This window comes from Haemaphysalis longicornis, unplaced genomic scaffold (genome assembly GCF_048455015.1).
Source record: "Haemaphysalis longicornis isolate Haplotype H1 unplaced genomic scaffold, Haemaphysalis longicornis Haplotype H1 scaffold_7, whole genome shotgun sequence".
Taxonomy (NCBI): domain Eukaryota; kingdom Metazoa; phylum Arthropoda; class Arachnida; order Ixodida; family Ixodidae; genus Haemaphysalis; species Haemaphysalis longicornis.
Genome location: NW_027526422.1, coordinates 182,015,652 through 182,038,568, shown reverse-complemented (window position 1 = coordinate 182,038,568; position 22,917 = coordinate 182,015,652). Strand labels below are relative to the sequence as shown.

Here is a 22,917-nt window from a genome sequence, read left to right as displayed (position 1 = left end):
CAGAGATCCCTCCCATTGTCCTTATATTTCAACATAGCAAAGCTGAGCCCCAACACAACAAATCCCATCACAGCGCCAGCTTCGCTCGACTTCCCTCTTCACAAGATAAAAGGGCTATGATTTTTTTCTGTTGAGGCCACGTTACCCGTGCGAGTGGTGCTGCTACTCTAATGCAGCGCTGCAGTTCTTTTTGTTTTTTGCAGTTATGTCGTCTTATCGGTGCAGTTTTTTAAACCCACATGCGACGATTGTATTTTGCATTCGCAACAACCGTGCAATATGTATTTTTAAATAAAATGAAACTTCAATCATGAGCACGTCACCTTGATCAAGCACTCTAAACACTTACTTTGAGCTAAATCATGTTGGTATGTATAAATCGCGCTAGTGCCGGTACTAGTTTGGAATGTCATGTGTACGCCTCGAGCGTGACGATTTTTTGTGTACGTGTACTCGTAAAAACGCACAATGCCAGTAAATTGGTCAACTGCGGAGAACGACTGGGTTGTCGCTTCTCCGATGAGCAGCGCTTGTCCAGGCATTGACATACAGCGGGCAGTACATTGCTACCAGCGCAGCTAGAGAAGTAGCAACAGTCGCAAGAGGTACCTTTGAGTTGTAATGAATAGCGCGCAATCGACGCAGGCAAAAAGGTAGATCAGAACATGACGCGATGTAGCGCTGTTTTGTTTATACCGCGCAAAGTGCGAACTGGTTGATTCCTCTGTCATAGGAATCGGTAAAACACGAAAGTGAAATGTGCAGCGAAATCTGCTGCGAAATGAGCATGATTTGCGGGTCGGCGGCTGTCTTGTGGGTGTGCTTTGTTTGGCGAGCGACGCCCTGCTGGCGGGTCGCTTCGGAATAGGTTTACTGGCGCCATTTCCGTGACGGCTATGACGTCAGTGAAATCTTGGTGTGTTCCGGCATAGAACACTTTCGTGTTAAAATAAAAACCCGAAAACAAAACAACCCTAGGTATAACGTACTGATGATGATGATGATGATTGATATTGGTCTCCCCTTCGAAGCGGGGTGATGACATGTAATCTTACCAAAAAGGACTAATATAATCATGTTTTACACTTTTGGTTTAATACTAGCGCTACTTAGGGCAAGCACTAAAGCTTATTAGGCCTATTCAGTACTAAAGGTTGCTTTCCCGCAAGAAGACGCTGTGTGCAGGGGTGCACCCTTTACAGGCCGCTTGCTTTGTTGCACTGGCGTCATTTCCGTGGCGGATATGACGTCATGGAAATCTGTGTATCCCGGAAGAAAACGCTTTCGTGTTTAAAAATTTAAAACGCTTGCGGATAAGCCTCGACATCAGCAAGACTATAGTTATGGTGTCGCTTCGTATTCCGGACGGCACCGCACTCAAGTTTCGTTGCGCTGGCATTCGCGACTGTGTCAACACAACGCGACACTGCAGTCGATGTCCCGAGAGGCTCTATGGCTCCCCCTGTCCTGGTAATTGTATCCTAACGTCGTTTTACAAAGCCGTGCCAACGAGTCGGCTGTCAAAACACACCTTCCCAATGAGAGCTCGAAAACCTTGTATGTTCCTCCTTTCGTCCCGCTCTTTGACGCCGACGTCGAGAGCGCGCACACGCGCGTCTGTTCCCGCCGCAGATCTGTGTCGGGTGAAGCACTTCGTGCACTCTTCGGACGCGACGCTGTGCCCCGCCAGCGCCTACTACTCGAGCGGATTCAGCGTCCTCCAGGCTGCCATCGACTACACCTTTCTCAAGGTGGGCGGACGACAATCATTTGGTACCTTCAACCTGCCCGTACGCGGTAGTTTTGAGCAGGTTGAAGTTTGAAGTTGAAAGTTTTCAGCTTATTTGTTTCTATCTGAAGCGAAAGAGGAAGCCGAGACAAAAGGCCACGAGGCCTGACATGTTCTCGGCTTTCTTTGCAGTTTGCCGTTTACGGAAAAAAGTGTCGTTACTGAAAAAGTGCGGAAAATAAATGGAATAGGCGCGATAACACATTATGACAAAACAGCCAGTACATCTTTACACATTCCCTATACACAAGGAAAAGACCAAATAACGAACACTCCCACGCACAAGAGAAAGGTTGAGAGTACATACTTGTGTAGCCCTATACACGTGTATAAGAATAAAAATAAAAATGAGCGTAACAAAAGACCAAGTAACAAACACTGCAACGTACAGATGAAGGGTTGAGAATCCCCTGTACACACGTAAGAGTAAAAATAACGAGCATAACAAATCCCCCGGGGAAAAAAACACTGAATAACACAATGCACAGCCGCCTCACAGTGGTTCTGGATGGGCACTTCAGAACTTCTCCCGTCATAGACATTCTACGGGCAAATAAAGTACGGAGATGCTTTGGAGAAGTTATTACAGAGGTTCTGGATGGGCACTTCAGAACTTCTCCCGTCATAGACATTCTACGGGCAAATAAAGTACGGAGATGCTTTGGAGAAGTTATTTTAGAGGTTCTGGATGGGCACTTCAGAACTTCTCCCGTCATAGACATTCTACGGGCAAATAAAGTACGGAGATGCTTTGGAGAAGTTATTTTAGAGGTTCTGGATGGGCACTTCAGAACTTCTCCCGCCATAGACATTCTACGGGCAAATAAAGTACGGAGATGCTTTGGAGAAGTTATTACAGAGGTTCTGGATGGGCACTTCAGAACTTCTCCCGTCATAGACATACTACGGGCAAATAAAGTACGGAGATGCTTTGGAGAAGTTATTTTAGAGGTTCTGGATGGGCACTTCAGAACTTCTCCCGTCATAGACATTCTACGGGCAAATAAAGTACGGAGATGCTTTGGAGAAGTTATTTTAGAGGTTCTGGATGGGCACTTCAGAACTTCTCCCGTCATAGACATACTACGGGCAAATAAAGTACGGAGATGCTTTGGAGAAGTTATTTTAGAGGTTCTGGATGGGCACTTCAGAACTTCTCCCGTCATAGACATTCTACGGGCAAATAAAGTACGGAGATGCTTTGGAGAAGTTATTTTAGAGGTTCTGGATGGGCACTTCAGAACTTCTCCCGTCATAGACATTCTACGGGCAAATAAAGTACGGAGATGCTTTGGAGAAGTTATTTTAGAGGTTCTGGATGGGCACTTCAGAACTTCTCCCGTCATAGACATTCTACGGGCAAATAAAGTACGGAGATGCTTTGGAGAAGTTATTTTAGAGGTTCTGGATGGGCACTTCAGAACTTCTCCCGTCATAGACATTCTACGGGCAAATAAAGTACGGAGATGCTTTGGAGAAGTTATTTTAGAGGTTCTGGATGGGCACTTCAGAACTTCTCCCGCCATAGACATTCTACGGGCAAATAAAGTACGGAGATGCTTTGGAGAAGTTATTACAGAGGTTCTAGATGGGCACTTCAGGACTTCTCCCGTCATAGACATACTACGGGCAAATAAAGTACGGAGATGCTTTGGAGAAGTTATTTTAGAGGTTCTGGATGGGCACTTCAGAACTTCTCCCGTCATAGACATTCTACGGGCAAATAAAGTACGGAGATGCTTTGGAGAAGTTATTTTAGAGGTTCTGGATGGGCACTTCAGAACTTCTCCCGCCATAGACATTCTACGGGCAAATAAAGTACGGAGATGCTTTGGAGAAGTTATTACAGAGGTTCTAGATGGGCACTTCAGGACTTCTCCCGTCATAGACATACTACGGGCAAATAAAGTACGGAGATGCTTTGGAGAAGTTATTAGTAGTCAGAAATGACAGATAAAAAGAGGCCTAGTGTTACACACAAAATGTACTTGTGTGGATGGTTGAAAACACTCCTCACACGTCTGGCTTTTGTAATCGCTGCAATAGTAAGGGAAGTTGTGCTATCCGAAAAGCTGTTACCTTTCGAAAAGTGTATCGTCGCGTGACAGGTTCAGCGCGTCGGGAAAGAGAACGTTCATTTCAAGGAAAGAGCTACTAACAGCTGTCAACTTCGCAAAACAAAAAGTAATGATGATGACTACATCGCGTATTGTGCAAGGCAGCGTTGTCTAACGATATCCCATTACGTCTAATGCGCCAATGCGTACGGTTAGCATTCAAGTGATACTAGCAAGCGGAACCAGGCACCCCACTACAGTCGCCTGTGTTTTTTGACGGCGACAGTGGCTATAACGCGGTGGCTATAACGCAGTAGCTCGCCGCGCACCCGCTACTGCTACAAGCGGGATAAACCCAGCCACAGTCGCCCCTAACTCCTCTCCAACTTGATTTGTATTTTCGTGCGTGCTTATTGAATTGCGAAGGAAGAGTTTTCTGCGTAAACGGGACCGCTTTCACCTAGCCGCGTAAAACTTCACTTTAAGAAATGGGCGTGGGCAGGGCATGTAACGCGAATGCAAGATACCCGTTGGTCATTAAGGGTTAACAGAGTGGATCTCTAGAGAAGGCAAGTGTGGCAGGGGGCGGCAGAACGTTAGATGGGCAGATGAGATCAAGAAGTTTGCAGGGATAAATTGGTCGCAGTTGGCACAGGACCGGGGTAATTGGAGATCAATGGGAGAGGCCTTTGCCCTGCAGTGGGCGTAGATAGGCTGGTGATGAACACTCAAACGTCGGGCGTCGGCGGCGCAGCTGTGGACCAAGAGCGACGTGAAGCTTCCCGAGCTGGTGATCCGGCTGCTGCCCAAGCCGGCCTACGTGGACCCGGGCACGACGTGGCGCGCCCTGGTGCCCCTCTACCTGACGCTGGCCTTCTCGCCCTTCGTGTCCGTGCTCTGCGTCAACATCGTGCTCGAGAAGGAGCGCAAGATCAAGGAGGGCATGCTCATGATGGGCATGATGCCCTCGGCCTACTGGTAACTGAATAACGCCCCTCTTTTCCCGCTTTCTCTTTCTGGCTAGAGGTCATTGCCTAACTGGACAGAAGCACGACAACCCACAAGAAAGACGATGAAATGCTACGCAGTTTGCTCTGTGTAGCGTGTCCCGCTTCGCGCCAAATCTACCTCAATTTGACCTACCGAGCCGCTCAACTTTGCGTTGTAATAGGCCGAATGAATCCTGCCCGTGAGGGATACAACCAGCCCTTTTCAGCGCCACGTATAACAATGAGCCCGCGTCAAATTGGGCGCTAAACATTTTGCGGAGATCTTAGAAATTTGGCGCATAGGGCGAAAAAGTTACGACGATCGCAGCCAGGCTGAGGTCGCCAGTACTGCAGGGTTGGAAGCTTAGTTCGCGTGTACACATTACAGGCCTCTGTAATTCATGCTCTCGTGCTTGAACAGTGCACGCTTCGGTCGACACTGCCGTTTAATCTCTCCCCGTCATCACCCTGTCGATGAAAATAAGTCCCCGTTGCAATGCCCACGCACGCCTTGCCCTCACCACTGCCTCCTCCTCTGCGGCCTGCAGGACCGCCTGGGCGCTGATCGAGGCCCTGGTGGTGGCCAACGTGGCGGTCATCATGACGGCCATGGTGTACCTGCTCCGCATCCTGCCCAACACGGACATCCTGATCATGTTCGTGGTGTCGCTGCTCTACGGCCTCACCATCGTCATGTTCAGCTTCATGGCGACGCCCTTCTTCAACAAGTCCAAGGTCGCGGGCTCGGTGGTGGGCCTGATGATGCTGCTCTTCAGCTTCTTCTACATGCTGGCCGTCTTCCTCAAGGGCAAGGTGGCCACCTGTGTCTTCTACGCCGTCTCGCTCCTCTCGCCCGCGGCCTTCACGCTGGCCGTGGAGAAGATCAGCGAGATGGACGTCAAGGGCGCCATGCGATGGCAGAACCTCTTCGACGGAGACTTCTCCGTCGGCAGCGCCATCATCGTGCTCGTCGTGGACATCGGCCTGTACGCCTTCCTGGCCTACTACTTCGACGCAATCGTGCCCGGTAAGGTTTACTACAATAACGCCGCCTACACAACCAGGCCTATACTCGGTTACAACTCAAGAACGGCACCACCTCATGTAGTGTATCCCTCCGCCAAAGCGCCGGACCCGTGACGTCAGTGCGCGCGCGTTTTGAAAGGGGTTTGCTATGAATGCGTGATATCGTCTGCCTTGTCTCACGCAGTTTGCTTGTCGTCACTGGAGTCGTTTATAAGCATATTAAGTCCAAAAAATTACGAAAACGGCTCGTGCCACGTTCAAAATATTCCCAGTAACGCCGTACTTGCGCCGCGCGGAGAAACATCCGGCTACTGTGATAAGACACAGCGGAAACTTCCGGTGCCGTTCTTAAGTTGTCACCGAGTATAAAATGAGCTGCTCTGGTCACGCACGAGCTAAATATTAACTTGCACGCTGCAGGTGCACGAACGGTAGCTGTGGGATGGCATTTCCCAGGCGTGCAAACGTCCAGGGGTATGTTTAATGTAGGCTTCGGGCGTAAAGAATGTTTTCAGCTTCGGAGATTTTCACTGGCGACCCGCATGAAGCACTATGCCTCTAACGCAATGCTACGAGCAATGCGTAACCGCGTAGCTCTTTTTCGCACATCCTGACATCGGTTATTTTTACGCTAACGGTATTCATGCGTGAAATTTCTCAGAAACAGCTTATCAAGGTTGATGTAAACATTTGCGGATACGGACGGGATGCGCAATATAAAAGAATAACGCGTAGACGCATATGGCGGGGTGGTGACGGCATGAAGAGAGAGCCAGATAAGCTTGTAATTGGAATAAAAGTTGAAATCGCATTTATAAATTGCAATATTTGAACACCCTGATGTGTAATCTCCACGGTTTGGGTCTCCCCCGTATTGAAGGGCTCGTTTGAACGCCCTCTTGTTCTTTATGAGGAAATTAAATTAGGCGTACATATGTCAATGGACTACAGTGCCACGTACATGCAAACGTAGAACATGCGCCAGCAGCAGTTTGTTACCGCAGCAAGCGCGAGAGGCATGTAAACCTCTACATTACCATTTATGATGCCGCAAATTGGGAAAGGCCGAGCAGCATAATTTGTGGAGTAACGGTTTGTTAAATGTTTTACGATGTCGTACAAAAGAAAAAAAGGGGGAAGGATTGCAGCAGCTACTAGCGCAATCGGCTACACAACCGTTCATACTTTCAGCTTTACTAATCGAATGCTACTAACTTGCGGGGATTTTTCTGTGTTCTCAAAATTTCGGGGCGCCTTTTTTACTACCTCCCACTCCAAGCAAAAAAAAAATCACGGGATACGAAAATTACAGCTCAAACTGTTTACGTCTTAACAAAAACAAGGTAGCGCTTGACATCGAACAAAAGCAAAATGCGCTTTGAAAGCCGCGATGTTTGAGCCCCAACAGAAAGTAATTGTACAGTACCTTCAAAAAGCATTTGACGCTGCCTCCGAGGAAGTTTGTTCCACCGCCATCCGACAAACTGTCGCAGCACTTAGCTACTAAGCGGGCACCAACCGTCAGTAATGGCGTTGTTGCTTCCGTGGCGGCAAAGTGGGCACAAGTAATTGGGAAAACTTTCACCATCTCCGGAACTGCGGCGCTCGCAATGTGAGAACCCCGAAACGCATTTTGATATAGAACGTTAAGCAATCTATGCTGAATGGGCTACATGCGAACTACGACGAGTCTCGAACTGTGCGGCCCCGACGAACACAGCCACAGTGTCATCAGCTGGTAGATCGCTGACGCAAGGATGGGAAAAGCCAAGTGCCGTTCGCTCTTCTTGAACCTGTTGTATTGATCTGTGCTATTTGTCTTTGTAGAATTTCATTCACTCAACCGCGCACTTGCAGTTCAGCGAGTTCGGTAATACTTGTGGTACTGAATTATGCAGTTGCGCTTGTAAAGGTGGCTTTTTCCCATGTGGAGTGTGCTTGCGGAGAAGCCTGAAATAACGAAGTGCGGCTGACAGAGGGTGGATGACACAGGTCACCATCGCGATACAAAGGAATGTCATTATCAATCAATCAATCAATCAATCAATCAATCAATCAATCAATCAATCAATCAATCAATCAATCAATCAATCAATCAATCAATCAATCAATCAATCAATCAACCGAACAATTGACTGATCGATAGATTATTAGATCGCTCTTTATTTTATTCGTCAACATGAGCGGCCTAATGGAAATCTCTATTGTGTACTTGCCTGGTGGTAGTATACGCGTTTATTGAGAAAAAGAAAAAGTAAATCCTAAAGAGAGAGAGAGAGAGAGAGAGAGAGAGAGAGAGAGAGAGAGAGAGAGAGAGAGAGAGAGAGAGAGAGAGAGAGAGAGAGAGAGAGAGAGAGAGAGAGAGAGAGAGAGAGAGAGAGAGAGAGAGAGAGAGAGAGAGAGAGAGAGAGAAAACAGTTTCCCGTACTCTGCCCACCATATGAGTGCCGCCACAGGGTCCGAAGAGCCGTAGCGGATGCAATGAGATATATGAAAGTCTGCGCGAAAGTGCGGGTGATATGGGATTACTAAAGCCAGCGAGCTAACTTTTCTGTGACAAGAAAAGGCCGAATCCCATTTTGTGACGAAGTCGGTCGCAACCCCGCAGGCGAGTTCGGGCAGCACAAGAGCCCGCTGTTCATCTTCGGGTGGCTGGGCCAGCGCCGGAGGAAGGGCAGCCAGCTGGACGGCCAGGGCAAGCCGGACAACTCGGGCCCCAACCCCGACGTCGAGGACAGGCCCGGAGAGCTGCTCGGCAGGGAGGCCATCCGGTGAGTACGCTGCGGGCTAAAAATATAGTGGGGAAGCCCGGTAATGGGTGATGGTCCAGATAGGCTGACTCCCCCCCATATGATCGTCGAGTCACAACGATTGTACGCGAGCGTCGTAGGTGATTGATTGTGGGGTTCAATGCGCCGAAGCTACACCTGGGCTTATGGGGCGCGCAGTTGTGGAGGGCTTCAAGTTAACATCGACCACCTGCTGAAACCTCGACGCACTGGCGTTATTGTTTTTCGCCGCCACCGGAAAAGCAGCCACTGCGGCCGGGATGGAACCCGCGTCCTTGGGCTCAGCAGCACGACGCCGAGCCACCGCGACGGATGATTCCGACAAACGCACCCCAGTTCAGCATTAATAGCAACAACGCTTTTTGTTCGGGATCTCTGGTGTGGGAGAAAAACTGAGGCGCAGCCAGAGAAGTATCGACAAGCACGAACTTTTGCGATGGCTGCGAGTCAAATTCTGGAGTCAAATTCTGCTGACGCGAAGCTATGAATTTCAGCGCTGGGCAAAAAAGCAAACTGTAGCACCCAGCAAGGAAGAGTGCAGCAATAGCTCACGACTAAGGGCTACAAAGGGAATAAGGCAAACCACTGTGCCAGGCGTAGGTTTGTGAAACTGCTTTCCTGGGCACTTCGCCTATTCGCTTAGCTACAGAGCTGCAAAAAGCACGCCAGATGAGCAAGTGTCCTTGGTAAAATCTCAGAATAAAGTGCCCGAAAACTTGGCGTATTCTCGCGCGTTGGTTCGTTTCCCGCGAACAGAGGTTTGTGCCAAAGCGTCTGTATTTTCAGTCTTCTTCTACCAGCCTTACAAATTCCGCTGACGAGACGAAGTAGTCAGTCACCAATGCCCATTATATATCGTTTAGTCCTCACAAAGCGCTGCTTCAACATGGAACAGGGCTGAGAGCATTGCGTCGTTGAGGCTACCAACTATCCGGGCGCCGGTGATCCCTGCGCCTTCCCCGCCTGTGGCGGACGATGCACGTTTCTGGAGGGAGACTCTCAAACCGCACTACCAACACCCCCGGCACTCGCTACAGACGCTTCCGCCACCCAACCCTTCCCTATCCACCGCATAAGTACAGAGCCTCCGGGCAATCCAGCTAAACACTTTCACCACTCCGCACGTCTCTACCTCTACCGTTATCGCTGAGACCCATCTGTCTCAACTGCCCCTGTCCATACAAGCAAATGTTGAGCTCCTTTCCCTCTGTCCCGCGGCTCTACTGTTCACAAATTTCTCTCGTCGACCAGTTGTACATAATGGTCCTTCTTGCGGAACGATAGCAACAGGTCTTAGTCTGACCGCAAATAGTTTTACTCGCATGTGAAATTCCCTCCTAGGGCAGACATGGTCTGTCCCCAGCTAATCACGGGTTTCCCTTCTTTGGCGGCGGCGTCGCAGGGTGCACGGCATGCGCAAGGTGTTCACCTCGTGGCGGCGGGACCCCGTGGTGGCGGTGGACGGCGTGAGCCTGACCATGCACGAGGGCCAGATCGCGGCGCTGCTGGGCCACAACGGCGCCGGCAAGAGCACGCTGCTGAACATGCTCGTGGGCACGCTCAAGCCCACCTCGGGCTGGGCCTCCATCTACGACTTCAGCACCGAGCGGCCCGAGGACCTGGCCCACATCCGCAACATGCTGGGCGTCTGTCTCCAGGAGGACATCCTCTTCGACACGCTCACGCCCCGACAGCACCTGCGCTTCTTTGCTCGCATGAAGGGCCTCCCCAAGACCAGCATCGACCTCGAGGTATTCCACCCCTACTACCACTACTACTGCTGACACTGCTGGTGGTGGTGGTGCTATACGCTGCGCTCGATTCTTTCGATTCCGTGCCGTCTTGCCCTGGTCCAGCGCGGCCCAGCCATCTGGTCGACTTAGACACGAACAATGTCCACACGCTCCCAGCCTGGCAGCATTTAAGGCTCTTTTGCATGTTTTACAGCGAAGCTGTAGATGTCTTGGGCTCGGCATGTCGGCGTCTCCTGTCGTCGGCGTCGTCGTTTCTCGTATCATGTAGTCACGGTACTAAACACCGGGACACTCGTTTTCCAACGCCTCGCGCTAGAACGTTTCATCGCTGTGGGCAAAAACGTGTACTAAAATAACCACTGCGACAATCGTTTTCCAACGCCTTGCGGGAGAATGCTTCGGGCTTCAAAGACAGGAGACTTTTACAGTAAAGCTGCACACCTCTACCCCCTACCCATGTCATATCCGTGGGCAAAAACTCCTAGGCGCTAAGAATGCAGTTATACACTGCATGCTTTGCCCCTCCACAGGTTTCACGTTAGTGAAGATGGCGCTGGATTTTTGTGTGTGTTCCGGTAGCAGAATACGCTTTGCGGCAAAGCCAACTTCCCCAGAATAGCTGTGTACCTCTCAATCTAATTTAAAAGAAATCAAAATTCAATTGGCCACCAAGACGACTCTACGATTACCCCGTTTGATTTACTAATTAGTCCACTTTGGAGTTATTTAAACGTTTCGGAATTACCGTTTGTCGCCAGTACACGGGCTTCTATGAGAAGAGCAGGGTTACAGAAAATAGCGGTAACGTGTGCTTCATCGGAATTATCCTGGAATAAACTGAATGTCGTTTGACTGCTCAGACGACTGCATACCTGCGGAAGGTATTAATTCAGCGTGTATCATAGATAACTATCAGTCGGAGTTTTAATACAAACAACAGAAATCGGTGCTTCACGACCACTCCAGCCGCATTACGAAGCCACCGTGAAACGGTCAGCCCTAGCTTTGTCTGCTAAGATGAAACCGTAGTTCTTGTAATTTTCATTAAGGCCTCAGTGTGGTAAATCTCATTGTTTCTTCCACAAGCTTGGAACTGCACCCTTGTCAATCGTGTTTTGTGTCGGTCACTCAATTGTCAAGTTCGCTGACAATTAACACATCCACAGCGTCGATTAAAGGGACCATGCAACACTTTCGAAAAACGCTCTCACTCTTTCCTTCGCGTCTGGAAGAACCACGAAAGCTATATTTCTCGCCAGCACGAAGCGGCACTGCGTGATTTGCTCGTCGCACCAGATACGCCTTCCGTTGCTGCTTTGTTTTTGTGGCTTTATTTTTAAAGTCGCTGTCGAAAAGCGTTCATTGCTGCAACTGAAGGAAAACCGGCCAACAGCCGCTACATGTCCTTAGTAGCGTAATTCGCGACGCCGAAGAGCGTCAAGACCGGGAAAGACAGACAAATCCTTTGAGTGAGTTCTCAAGTTATCTGATGGGCATAGAGCAGTAATTTTCGGCTGAGGTACTTTGCGACCCCCTAATCTAAGTAGTGGGTGTGTTTGTTGACTACGTTCTGCAAGTATTTAAGGTATTTAAAAAAAATGTTGAAAAAAGTGTTGCAGGGTACTTTTACTGAAGGCACTTTTCCGGCCCAAAAAAACTCCTGGGCCGTGTATGCGTACAGAGCTCGGCCATGTGGACTGTAAGAGAGCTTACCACGAAGAACTCTTGTGCAAAATTTTCCCTTTTGATCCGACTGGAGAGACCCCTGGTTCGAGCCAGGTTCACTTGAACCGAGGCACGTCTTGTAACCTTCAGAAATCTCGGAGGAGTGAAGACCAATAGCTGAGCTTGTCTCCCCGCGCCTGCGTGCAGGTGAAGAACATCCTGCTCGAGCTGGACCTCGCCGAGAAAGCCGACGTGCAGTCCATGAAGCTGAGCGGCGGACAGAAGCGAAAGTTGTCCGTCGGCATCGCTCTCATCGGTGACCCCAAGGTGTGGCGCGTTCCCCTTACCTCGTATGCGTATATACCTCTTCACTTCTTAAGCCTTGATGTTCTGTTCTGCTGCGCGCATGCGCAGTTACGCCATCGCGTCGACTGCACCAGTTAAATTGGCTCTAGACAGCCCAATGGTAAAATTCCTCCTACCAGGACCAACAAGCTGGAAACTTCTATGCATAGGGACTCCTAATATCCGTGGAAACACGTATTAACCACGCGCGAGACGAAGATGCACCCTAAAAGATGTGGTATAGGTGCTTGCCACTGGCATCGATGCCGATTCCTTGCGTTAATATTAATCGTAACATACGTGGGGACTGGTGACCCTTCATTCGTCACTTTGTAAATTCACGGTAGTTACAAAGCTGTTAATACGCTCGCGCAATACCATTAGTCGACGGCTGCCTCTGCTTATAGGCGGCGATCTCACCTTTTTGTTCAGCTCCTCGAAGCTACCGCAAAAGTTGATTAGTCAGAATAGTCCGTCAGGGTACGGACTATTCTGACTAAGGTGGATTGCGGGGGGGAAATCTTACTGCCGGCCTGCGCATGGCCCCCCCCCTGCCGGCGGACTGGGTTGTGTCGGTCGGTTTCGGCTGTCCTGCTTTGGTCCGTCGCAATGGCAGGAGTCAGTGGTGTGCCAGGCCCACTGTATTGGGTATTCAACTCCCATGGGAGCTTGAGCAACTCCCAGGCACTCTGAGGGCAAGTGCCTTCCAAGAACACCGATGCGTGATGCGGACGCAGGCCCGGCTACCGAGGTTGGTGCTTGAAATGGTAATTCGATCAAAATTTGCGGTCGCAAATTTCTGTGGATCAACTATGATTCTCTTTGTCCGGGGGCGGTAACGCGCTCCTGTAATCCAGTGTGGGTGGAGGCCGGGGTGTCAATGTTGCGAAGTGCAACTGCACCAAGCGGTACAGTTTGTGTTATAGTGGCGCACGGTTGCTGAAGCAATGTGAGCGCTACTATGAGGCCGGGGGAGTGGCAAGCCCCTGTAATCGCAGCTAGGAAGGGGCCTATAAACACGAGCCGATCTGCTCGCCGAGGGAGGTGACGAGCCCTTGTAACCCAAGTCATAAGGGTACATGCGGTACAGTTCGTTTTATCGTGCCATGCACGCATGGGTACACGCATGGGTACACACAATGAGGCCGGGGGTGTAGCGAACCTCTGTAACCGGAGCATGGAAGGGGCCTTTAATGCGAACTGGTCTGCTGACCGAGGGAACTTGATGAGCCCTTGTAACCTTCAGTCTTGGGGGCGAGAGTGCAGAGCCACTGGGAGTTCCTCAGAGGATCCCTTGTATTTCGAAAGATGGTATTTGTGGAATAACTATGACTCTCTTGGCTAGGGGAAGTAGCGAGCCCCTGTAATCCAGTGTGGGAGGAGGCCAAAAGCTAGGGGTGGTAGCGCGCCCCTGTAATCCAGCGTGAGAGGAAGCCAGCGGGTCAATGTTGCGACGTAATCACTGCGCTCAAGCGGTACAGTTCGCACGTAGCGTTGGCGTACCATTGCTGAAGCAATGGGTAGACCACTACCGAGCCGGGGGCGTGCACACCCCTGTAACCATAGCTTGGGGCTCGTTCTGTTGAACTTGCGAACTGGTCTGCAGGCCGGGGGTTGTGACAAACCCTTGTAACCTAATGTCATAGGGGCCAGAGCGTGGAAGTACGGTAATTCCACGAGACCTCCTCGAGGAATCGGGGAGGCCGCACAATCCCTGCCCAGGGAGCGTGCAAAACGGCCGCCACTGCGGAGGTTCCTGGTCAACTGGAATCAGGTCCTACGCGGAGGTCGGGCGGTCGGGTGTCAACCCGGCACTTGGCAATGCGGTTGAAGCAGGAAGGCGTGTCGGGATCGATCAACTATGACTTTCTTTGGCCGGGGGAAGTAACGCACCCCTGTAATCCAGCGTGAGAGGAGGCCGGTGAGTCAAGTTGCGAAAGTAGCAAGTGCCGCGAGCGCACAGTCGTTTGTATTGGGAATACCGATTATAGTCGGGAAACCATTACGGGCCGGGGGACTGGCGACCCTTGTAACCGCAAGCTTTGGCGGGGCCAGCGACCTGATCGCAAAAAGCCGGGGGGAGTGACAGACCCCTGTAACCGAACGTCACTGGGGGCTAGATGTTGTACAGTCCGTATGGGGCCGGGGGGGGGGGGGGGGTCGCGCCCCCCTGTAACCTTGCTGCGAAGGGCCTATAGACTACTGATCTTCTCTAGCTGAGGTGCAGGCGAACCACGTCACCCAAATGCCGCTGGGGCGCAGTTTCACGAGCTACTTGGTGTCCCGCACGGGGAGCACGAGGAAAGGTGAGGTTAGTACACCGGCCGGGGAAACTCTCCTGGCTTAGTAACGGCTAGTCCCGGACCGATCTCCTCTGCCATATGCAAGGCAATGCCCGAAGACTCTTGTTCCTATGAGCGAAAGAGTAGGCAAAGAGGAGGACATCAGAATAGGCCCTTACTAGCTGGAGGGACCTTGCGAACGGGCCGTTGAGGCACCGTGCGCATACAAACTTCCGGTGTCCGGAGACCGTGAAAAGCAGGTGTTGCAAGTACCCGTGTATAGTGGAAAGCTTTACTGGCGATTCGTGAGTACCTGGTGCGGGACCATCGATCGAGGACGTTAGTACACATCGGCCACAGAGCTGGGGGTCGGGGGGGGGGGGGGGGGGGGGGGGCGCCCGTCGCCACTAAATAAGGTACTTCCTGTCTCCAGATCCCAGACTATTCCGACATTATCCGCTAAAGTAACGGGTCTAGAGCAAGGACACCCGAAGATTTCGTACGGTTGGCGAGCGTCTTTCCCTCTCGTCCGAAACAGATCGTGTTCCTGGACGAGCCGAGCAGCGGCATGGACCCGTACTCGCGGCGCCACCTGTGGTGCCAGCTGCAGAAGCGGAAGGAGGGCAAGGTCATAGTGCTCACCACGCACTTCATGGACGAGGCCGACATCCTGGCCGGTACGACGACGCCACAGCTCGCACAGCCGGGCTGGCCACCATAATCGCGGACTCTGATCATGCCTTTGCAGAACGGTTTTGTAACGGCAAGCTGCGTTTTTATTTAAGTGGGAAAGTGCTTAAACTTCGAACAAGAGAACGAAGACAGGAAGATTGACTGATTGTGGTGTTGACGTGCCGAAGCTATAGCTAATAGGAACGTCGTAGTGGAGAGCTGCGGATTAATTTGGACCACCAGGGGGGACCTTTTACGTGCGCTGAAATGTAAACACACGGGCGTTTTAAGTGCGGAGCACTTTAGGGGCCCGGCTTGTCGTCGTCGCTCGTCCGCAGTTACGGCATCACGCAGCCAAACAGAGGCTTCCATAAGATACCCCCTTGTCCCTTCCGGCCATAAGTTAAGGGGATACTTCATCAAAAGGTTTATATCTGAGTGAAAGAGGTACAAATGTGAGTGAAAATTTGCGGTCCTGCGCTGGCTTCCTATTGTTCGAAGGGTGAACGGAGAATATGCAACAGGCGAATATTGGTAGAACTATTCGATTTTGTTGTTTCTATTGGCCGGCAAATAACACTTCTGTAAAGCAGAGCTCTTATGTCCAGCCGTTGTACATTCTGCTAGCCGAGCTAAACTGACCGAAATGAAAAGGAATACAATGCACATCCGGCTCTTCATGTTCGGTTTACTTGATAAGATTCCACGGCCGTTTGAAACAACGCGGTAATACTTAAGAAGGGTTGCATTGAAGGCAGCACTGAGGGGAAAATGACGTTCTCACCTGGGATTTCATGCCGAGGGAATGAAAGCGGAATGTCAAGCACGACCGTTTTGCAGAAGACGACGGAAGGGGGTATAGCTTTCTGCTAAGCATTCAACTGCTCTTGTCCAACATGAACTCCCCCCTTTGTCTTTTCGTCCGGCAGACTGGAAGGCAATTCTCTGCAAGGGCAAACTCAGGTGTGCCGGCACGTCGCTGTTCCTGAAAAACCGATTCGGCATCGGATACCACCTCACGTAAGCACACGAACCGCACACCACCAGCCCCCATCTTAAATGTTCTCCTCGAACCGGTGATAATCATGACGATGGTAACTTTAACACGGAAGCCGTGACGTACGTACGTATAGGGGCAGCTAGTCGCGTCCTCAAGTCATCTCTGTTTACGAAAGATTTTCAAGCCAAACTGAACTTTCCGGCACGCCGTCTGAATCAAGTAATGCAATTTGTGTGTTAAGTCGCCGTTACTGCATTGCGCACCGTAGCCCAGCGGCCAAACCTTCGCAACATCTACAGACGACTGCACTAAGGGATTCAGTGCGCGATCGCACTTGTCGTACTGGGAGGTATCCTATGCCGTTCCTCAACAGGGGCATTTGGGTCGTGAACCTGACCTGACCTTAGCAATAACTCCTTGCTACCTCTGAAAAAGGTCGTCGTTTATGCACCGCTGCATTGCGGTATTTCATATGTGTGTCCGTGCCAATCCAAGTATCTTGTATCGCTCTCCACGTGTGCATTTCGGGAATCGTCCTCCCTCCCTCCCTCCCTCTCGTCCTCGCAGCATGGTGGTGGACCAGGGCGCGGACAAGGCGTGCATGACGCAGCTGGTGCAGCGGCACGTGCCCAGCATCTCGGTGTACCGGTCGACCAGCACCGAGCTGGCCTTCATCCTGCCCATGGACTCGACGTACAACTTCGCCAGCCTGTTCGGCGCCGTCGAGGCGGCCATCGCCGAGGGCCGCATGGGCGTGCGCAGCTACGGCATCTCCATGACCACGCTCGAGGAGGTCTTCCTCAAGATGGGCGAGGTCGAGAAGCCCGACGAGGTGCACCTCAAGGACATACACGTGAGCCGCCTCCTCGCCCTACACACACAGGTCCCTGGGAGGTCAGGATGGGATATAGTTTATACATTGCGGAGGGTGTTTCAGAAGACTATATATAGGTACACTGGTCCTTGAGCGTTGTCATTGGCGAGGAGAAAGTATACATAGTCATGTTTGGAACGAGTGGTTTTATCGAGAAATTTACAAGAGTTGCACGAATGTTCTTTGCAGGTTGGTTTATGACCAAACGTACTTTCGCGATAGGCAATGTAATTTGCGGATCATTAGTTATGAAAAATAATACGCAAACTTTTTAACTGTGGCATTTAACGTATGCGTTTATACGAAAATGCTGAGGCAAGTAATAACCGGAACTACCCGACGTTTACAGATTCCGAATCGAAATGACCTGCCCCCAAAGTTGTATTCTAAATACTTTAGCGTTCCGTGTCATACCCCATTTTTTGATGATGTGGAACACCAATGTATTCAAAGGGACACTGAAGTGATTTGTAAACATAGCGGAATTACTAGCACGAATTGTAGCCCGGAGTCTTTAGGCCACGTTCCGACCACTCTGAGTGCGTTTGCGGGAATTTATTTAGTAAAAAAATCAATTAGAAATTGCGAAAGTCCTCCTCTCTGCATACTCGCCCATTTCTTGAGGCGTTTTCGTGTGACGCTAGGAAAAAATGACTTGACTTGACTGCGCTATAGCACGGCTCGCCGACCTTCCGACAGAGTCAGTCGGACCAGCGTTTAGCCCGCCGGCCGCCGACGGGTCGACGCAATTCGTTCGCTCAGTTTAACTTAGGTACGACACGTTTGTGAATGGAACAATGTGCCTTTCTTTAGTTGGCTAGTTTGTACACTGTATCAAGCTCCAAGTCCAGGTAGCTCCACACAAGTGCTGCACAAGCGCACATGCGACACTTCGCTGACTGGTACGCTAGTAGGAAAATCTAAGGCCACTTGAAAGCGGGAGAAGAGTGAGCGAAGTCAATATAGGTACTAAGGGAATTAAATCAGCTGGATCTTTTACCGTAAAGCGTAAAACTAGGGTGCGCAGGAAGCACTTTTTTGCTGGGTGAACAAGTACAGCGGTCAGCTGCACGACCAAGCACCTGGGAACGCTTTTCCGTCCAGGAAATGCAATTTCTAGACATGAGATATTCTGGGAATTTGGGGGACGCTTACTGCACGAGCGCTATACAACAAATAGTTGTCTAAGCTGGTTATATTTTGTGTACCCTATATTTCCAACACCGGCAGCGCTGGTTCGTGGCCGAGTGGCATGCAGCGCTAGGTATGTTGTCTTGGAAGTCGCAAGTTCGAATCCCTAATGATACATCCCTTTTTTTCACCATTTTTGGGTCGTAACGTTCATTTCTGCACGAGCGAGCTCGCAGAACGTGCGCAGACTGACACTGACGCGCTATCGAGTTCTCGTTGGCGTGCTCTTGCCATAAGCACACACTGCTTGCGGGCAGTGGGCACAGGACAGAATCAGCAAAGCCTTGGCCTGGTGCGAACACGCTTTTTACCATACAGGCATGAGAGAGGCAAGCTCCAAAGGTGGGGGAAAAGCGCATGGCATTCGATCGTCTCCGGTGACGCGGAGGGCGTTCATCCTTTGCGTAGGCCTCAGCTAGTGATTGCTACGATTCCAAACCATCCTGGTAGGCTTATATGACGCATTTTACAGCCGGCAACATGACACAAGCGCGGTATGACGATTACTAAAATATCGAGAATGCCCATCCAACGATAACGTCGGATGTCAAGCATGTTGTTTCACTGAACCGAAACATGTTTGAATTCTAATCTTGGACATCGTCCAAGCACGTAGCACCTTTAACTGACGTCACGGCTGTTGGTCGGTGCCGCCTCCGCAAACCCCGCATGGTAGTTTTTCTTCTTTCGGGTCTTATAAGATAAATACCGCCTTATCGCCCGGATAAACGATGAAAAGTGTGTTCATTTGAGCCAGTCTACGCAGTGCAAGCAAAAACGGGAGCTTGACAAATTCGCTTCAGTGTCCCTTTAAGGTACTACCAGAAGCAAGATTCAGTTTACTACGGTTTGGTTATCCCTTCCCTCTGTTCAGCTATAGAAAACATGTGCCGCAAGACAATGTTCCAATGACTATTACCTTGCAGATACGTTTTCAATCGCAAGTAATGTGCGCCTAAAGCCCGTTCTACGTGGTGCCCATTTCGCCTGTGAATTAGCAGCCGCGGCGTCGCTAGTGCGGCGAAACGATCTTTTTTTTTTTCGATTTTCACTGCTGCGTCTAATTTCCAAATGCCTAGCGGCGTTCACAGGAGAATTTCGACTATTTCAAACACATGGCAATTTGTCACAGCAGTGAAAATAGGAAAAGACTGATCGTTTTGCCACACTAGCGACGCCGCAGCTGCGAATTCACAGGCGAAATTCGCACCATATGTAGGACGGGCTTAACTGTAAGGCGAAAAAGAGAATCTATTCCTATCGCACAATTCGGGCACTTCATTTCAGCTTGAGCCCAATGCGCCCCATTGACCAATTCATGACACGAACAAATCGAATTCGGCAGATAACAGCCATTCGGCTGCCACGGCATGCCATTCGCCTCAAAAATGGGATGTGCTGTGACACTGCTCAATTCCGGACGTCATGCTTGCATTGCGTGACGTCACAGCGTATGCGCAACATTGTCATTCCTTGTTGGCTGCATAGGTTGATCATTCGAGTGCATTCTGGTGCAAGTTAACCACAAAACGGCATTAGTTGCTGTCAATATCACCATCAGAGAGAGGCCATTTGTGACCACCCTCCCCGACAGGGAATGAATCCTGAGCCGATAGTACAGCTCCTTGCTGTAACACACGCTGCTACAGGCGCATTCGCGGTGGTTGCTATAGGAACGACTTCAGTTGAGTGGTGTGTCTATCGCGGAACCCTTACGTGTGGGAACTTTTTTTGCTGGACCCACACATACCTGTCAGCGAAGTTATTCGAGAGGCGGTTTCTGCTTAAGCCCGCGTAGCCCATAAAGGAGATCTTATCTATAGGTGGCACTGCTGTATCAGTGTGCTATCACATCTGGCACAGGCGTCTTTCTTGAAAGTTCGCGCTTGATCAACTCATATCAAAACCTGCTATCGCTATTAAGCCTATGATGTTGAAAGCGGCAAAAGCGAACACAAGACGCGCGAGACTACTACACGCCGGGAAGTCAATGCACCAAACTAGCCGTCGACGAGCCCGCCACGCCCGGTGTTAGAGGGAAATGAATTTTGTTAGGGTTTGCCTTTAAGCGTGGAACGTGATAGCGTTACCGTGCTGGAAGGAAGACTCTGCAGTGCGTTCGGCATAGATATAAGGCAGCGCATCCATCACACGTGAATCAAAATCGAGCGCGCGCGCACGGCGCCTACACCCTATAGCGCTGACGACATAGTATCCCCTAGCGGTGAAAACTTTCCACTCTTGCTCCCACGCCTTTTGTTGGGGCAGCGTCTTGCGATCCCGGGGGGTTTCAGTGGACGCTGCAACGTGGCGCTACGCGATTTTTCGCTCACAGTCAACGTCGCCGGCGACGCCGGCTATTCTGCGACACGTGACCCCTAGCGCTACGCGTTAAAAAGTGCAACTTGCTCGTCGAACAGGCGGATGTCACCAGCGCTGCCGTGCGTGACAAGACGCCGCCAAGCACAGGTCCTCAGTCGCAGCAGACTGCCGGCGGCCAAGCCGATGGAGGCGCGGGTTCGTCCACGGTGAGTACACATCAGATTTATCCGTGAAGTAGAAATAATCGTGGGAAAAGGTATCTGCGCGTTCCTTCGTATCCTGACAACAACCTTATTGACTGCCTTTCTTTCCAGGCGCAACGCCTGAACGATGCTGGCGGAAGCGGTGATAACCCTACGCCGATCAGCCAGAGTCCGGTACGCTTGCAGTACACTCAGCGGAGTTGGAGTTATTTGAAAAAAAAAATGCGGCACTGACTAGATGGGATAGCTGAATAACCAATGCACGTGGACAAGCCAAAATATGGCGTGTATAGGAGAATACGCACCCCTGTGTAAACTTGGAAGGAGCGGACGCCTATATGAAGCTCCGCGCACGACCTTCGGGGGCACCACTAAAAGCCGTTTGGCGGCCGTTTCCATCCACATGCGTGGAAGAGCCAGGAGAGTCACGGCTAGGTACGACTAAGGTACGGCTAGCCCTGCACGGCTAGGTACGAGAGTTCTGAGGCTACGACCTCCCACTTTTGCGTGCCAGAGACAAGTATTACTGCGGTGAAAACATTCGAAAAGTTCTGCTTTCAACGTATTTGAAGAAACTGAGCTGAATTTATATCCGGCACGCAGGTTATAAGCATCTCGTTCAGGCATAAAGTGATAAGAAACAGAGTTCGGCTTTTCGCTCGCCCTTCTTAATGGCTAGACAAAATATGCAAACGTATACAGTATCCCTAAGGAGATTTGAAAGGTTTCTCATATAAGTAAAGACACTTGTTTCCAGATTTCTTCGCAATCGCGAAAAAAAAATCTCTTTGGGGAAGGGAGAGGGGTGGGGGGGTGCAGGGGGCCCAACGCGCCGAGGCTGCACTCGGGCTCTAAGGCGTGGACAGTAAGGCGTACGTGACGTTCGGTAGTGGGATGGGGGTTGGGGGGGATAGTGAAGAGAAGGGCTCAGCTTGTCAATTTTAAAATGATAGGGCGAAGAAAAACTCTTCCGTCGGTCACTTCTTGGGCAAGTTGCTTCCAGGCGGATCGATGCGATAAAAGTTGTATATTTTCGCTGTTGTCTTGGAGAAGCGCTTTCCCCGCACATAATGGCACTGGGGCTTACGAGGCGTTTGAATTGCACTTCCGTGGACACGCATGGAACGCATTTGCTGTGCAACACGTGTTTCCTTTCCTTCCTTGGCTTTGCAGTGCTGCCCATCTTTTCTTTTTTTGTTCCCTCTCACTGTGCGCTTGTGACGCAAATAAAAGCTCTGCCCTCACGCACATCCTGTGCACTGTCTGCTTTGCTGACACCGTTCAGCACCCTTCCGTTTCCTTGCGCACGCCGCCATTGCGAGCATTCGTGTCGGCTCGTTGACTGTTGCACACTCGTGGCTTTGTCTGCGACATACTGCTTCACCGCTCTATTGCCACCTTTCGCGAGCTCCTGTGTGAGCCACGGCTCGGACTTGAGCTGGAGAATAAAGTTTGATCTCTCTATGTGAATGTGCGTCTGAGAGTGTGATGTGCGCGTACGCGTACTTAACCTTTTCAGCCCTGGATATTTTATTTCTAGCGAAAATTGTTTTTCTGCACGTTTTCGTACAGCTTTGGACCTCAGAAGTACAGAAATGAAAAATTACGCTAATGGTGCAAGCATTTATTCATTTGCAGGTCCGCCAATCGATTAGGTCATAGGCAATTAAAATGTTTATTTTTGTAAAAAAATATTTTTCGTAAAACATGACACCCTGGTCTTACAGAAAAAATATGAAGCTGGTAATAGAAGTATTTACAGATTTATAGACGTTTTGACAAACCGGAATTTCCGTTTCCTTACCCACCCGGTCGTCATACCCTGTGTCTACTGAAGCTTCTTCTGTTTCATATCGTCCAGCCCCGCGAAAGCTCAACAATGGTGATGTCTATCGCGAGAGGCACCCTTAAACAACCTTCACCCAGAAAAATAGCAGTTTTCGTTTTGTTCATAAGGCG

The 22,917-nt window shown here is 50.5% G+C and overlaps 1 protein-coding gene across 12 annotated transcripts in view; it reads left to right on the top strand.

The window, feature by feature from the left end:
* The window catches only part of LOC144147312 (cholesterol transporter ABCA5-like), a 130,131-nt gene that overhangs the window by 84,543 nt on the left and 22,671 nt on the right, over nucleotides 1-22,917 (top strand). For 9 of the 12 annotated variants that reach the window (XM_077679422.1, XM_077679420.1, XM_077679419.1 and 6 more), the window contains 11 exons: nucleotides 1,633-1,751; nucleotides 4,601-4,824; nucleotides 5,384-5,862; nucleotides 8,470-8,632; nucleotides 10,053-10,401; nucleotides 12,277-12,396; nucleotides 15,235-15,373; nucleotides 16,298-16,388; nucleotides 16,936-17,221; nucleotides 20,854-20,961; nucleotides 21,070-21,132. In XM_077679422.1, coding sequence (XP_077535548.1) covers nucleotides 1,633-1,751; nucleotides 4,601-4,824; nucleotides 5,384-5,862; nucleotides 8,470-8,632; nucleotides 10,053-10,401; nucleotides 12,277-12,396; nucleotides 15,235-15,373; nucleotides 16,298-16,388; nucleotides 16,936-17,221; nucleotides 20,854-20,961; nucleotides 21,070-21,132 — 2,141 coding nt within the window. The remainder of the gene's footprint in view (nucleotides 1-1,632; nucleotides 1,752-4,600; nucleotides 4,825-5,383; nucleotides 5,863-8,469; nucleotides 8,633-10,052; nucleotides 10,402-12,276; nucleotides 12,397-15,234; nucleotides 15,374-16,297; nucleotides 16,389-16,935; nucleotides 17,222-20,853; nucleotides 20,962-21,069; nucleotides 21,133-22,917) is intronic. The other 3 variants (XM_077679424.1, XM_077679425.1, XM_077679421.1) reach the window with 2 other exon arrangements.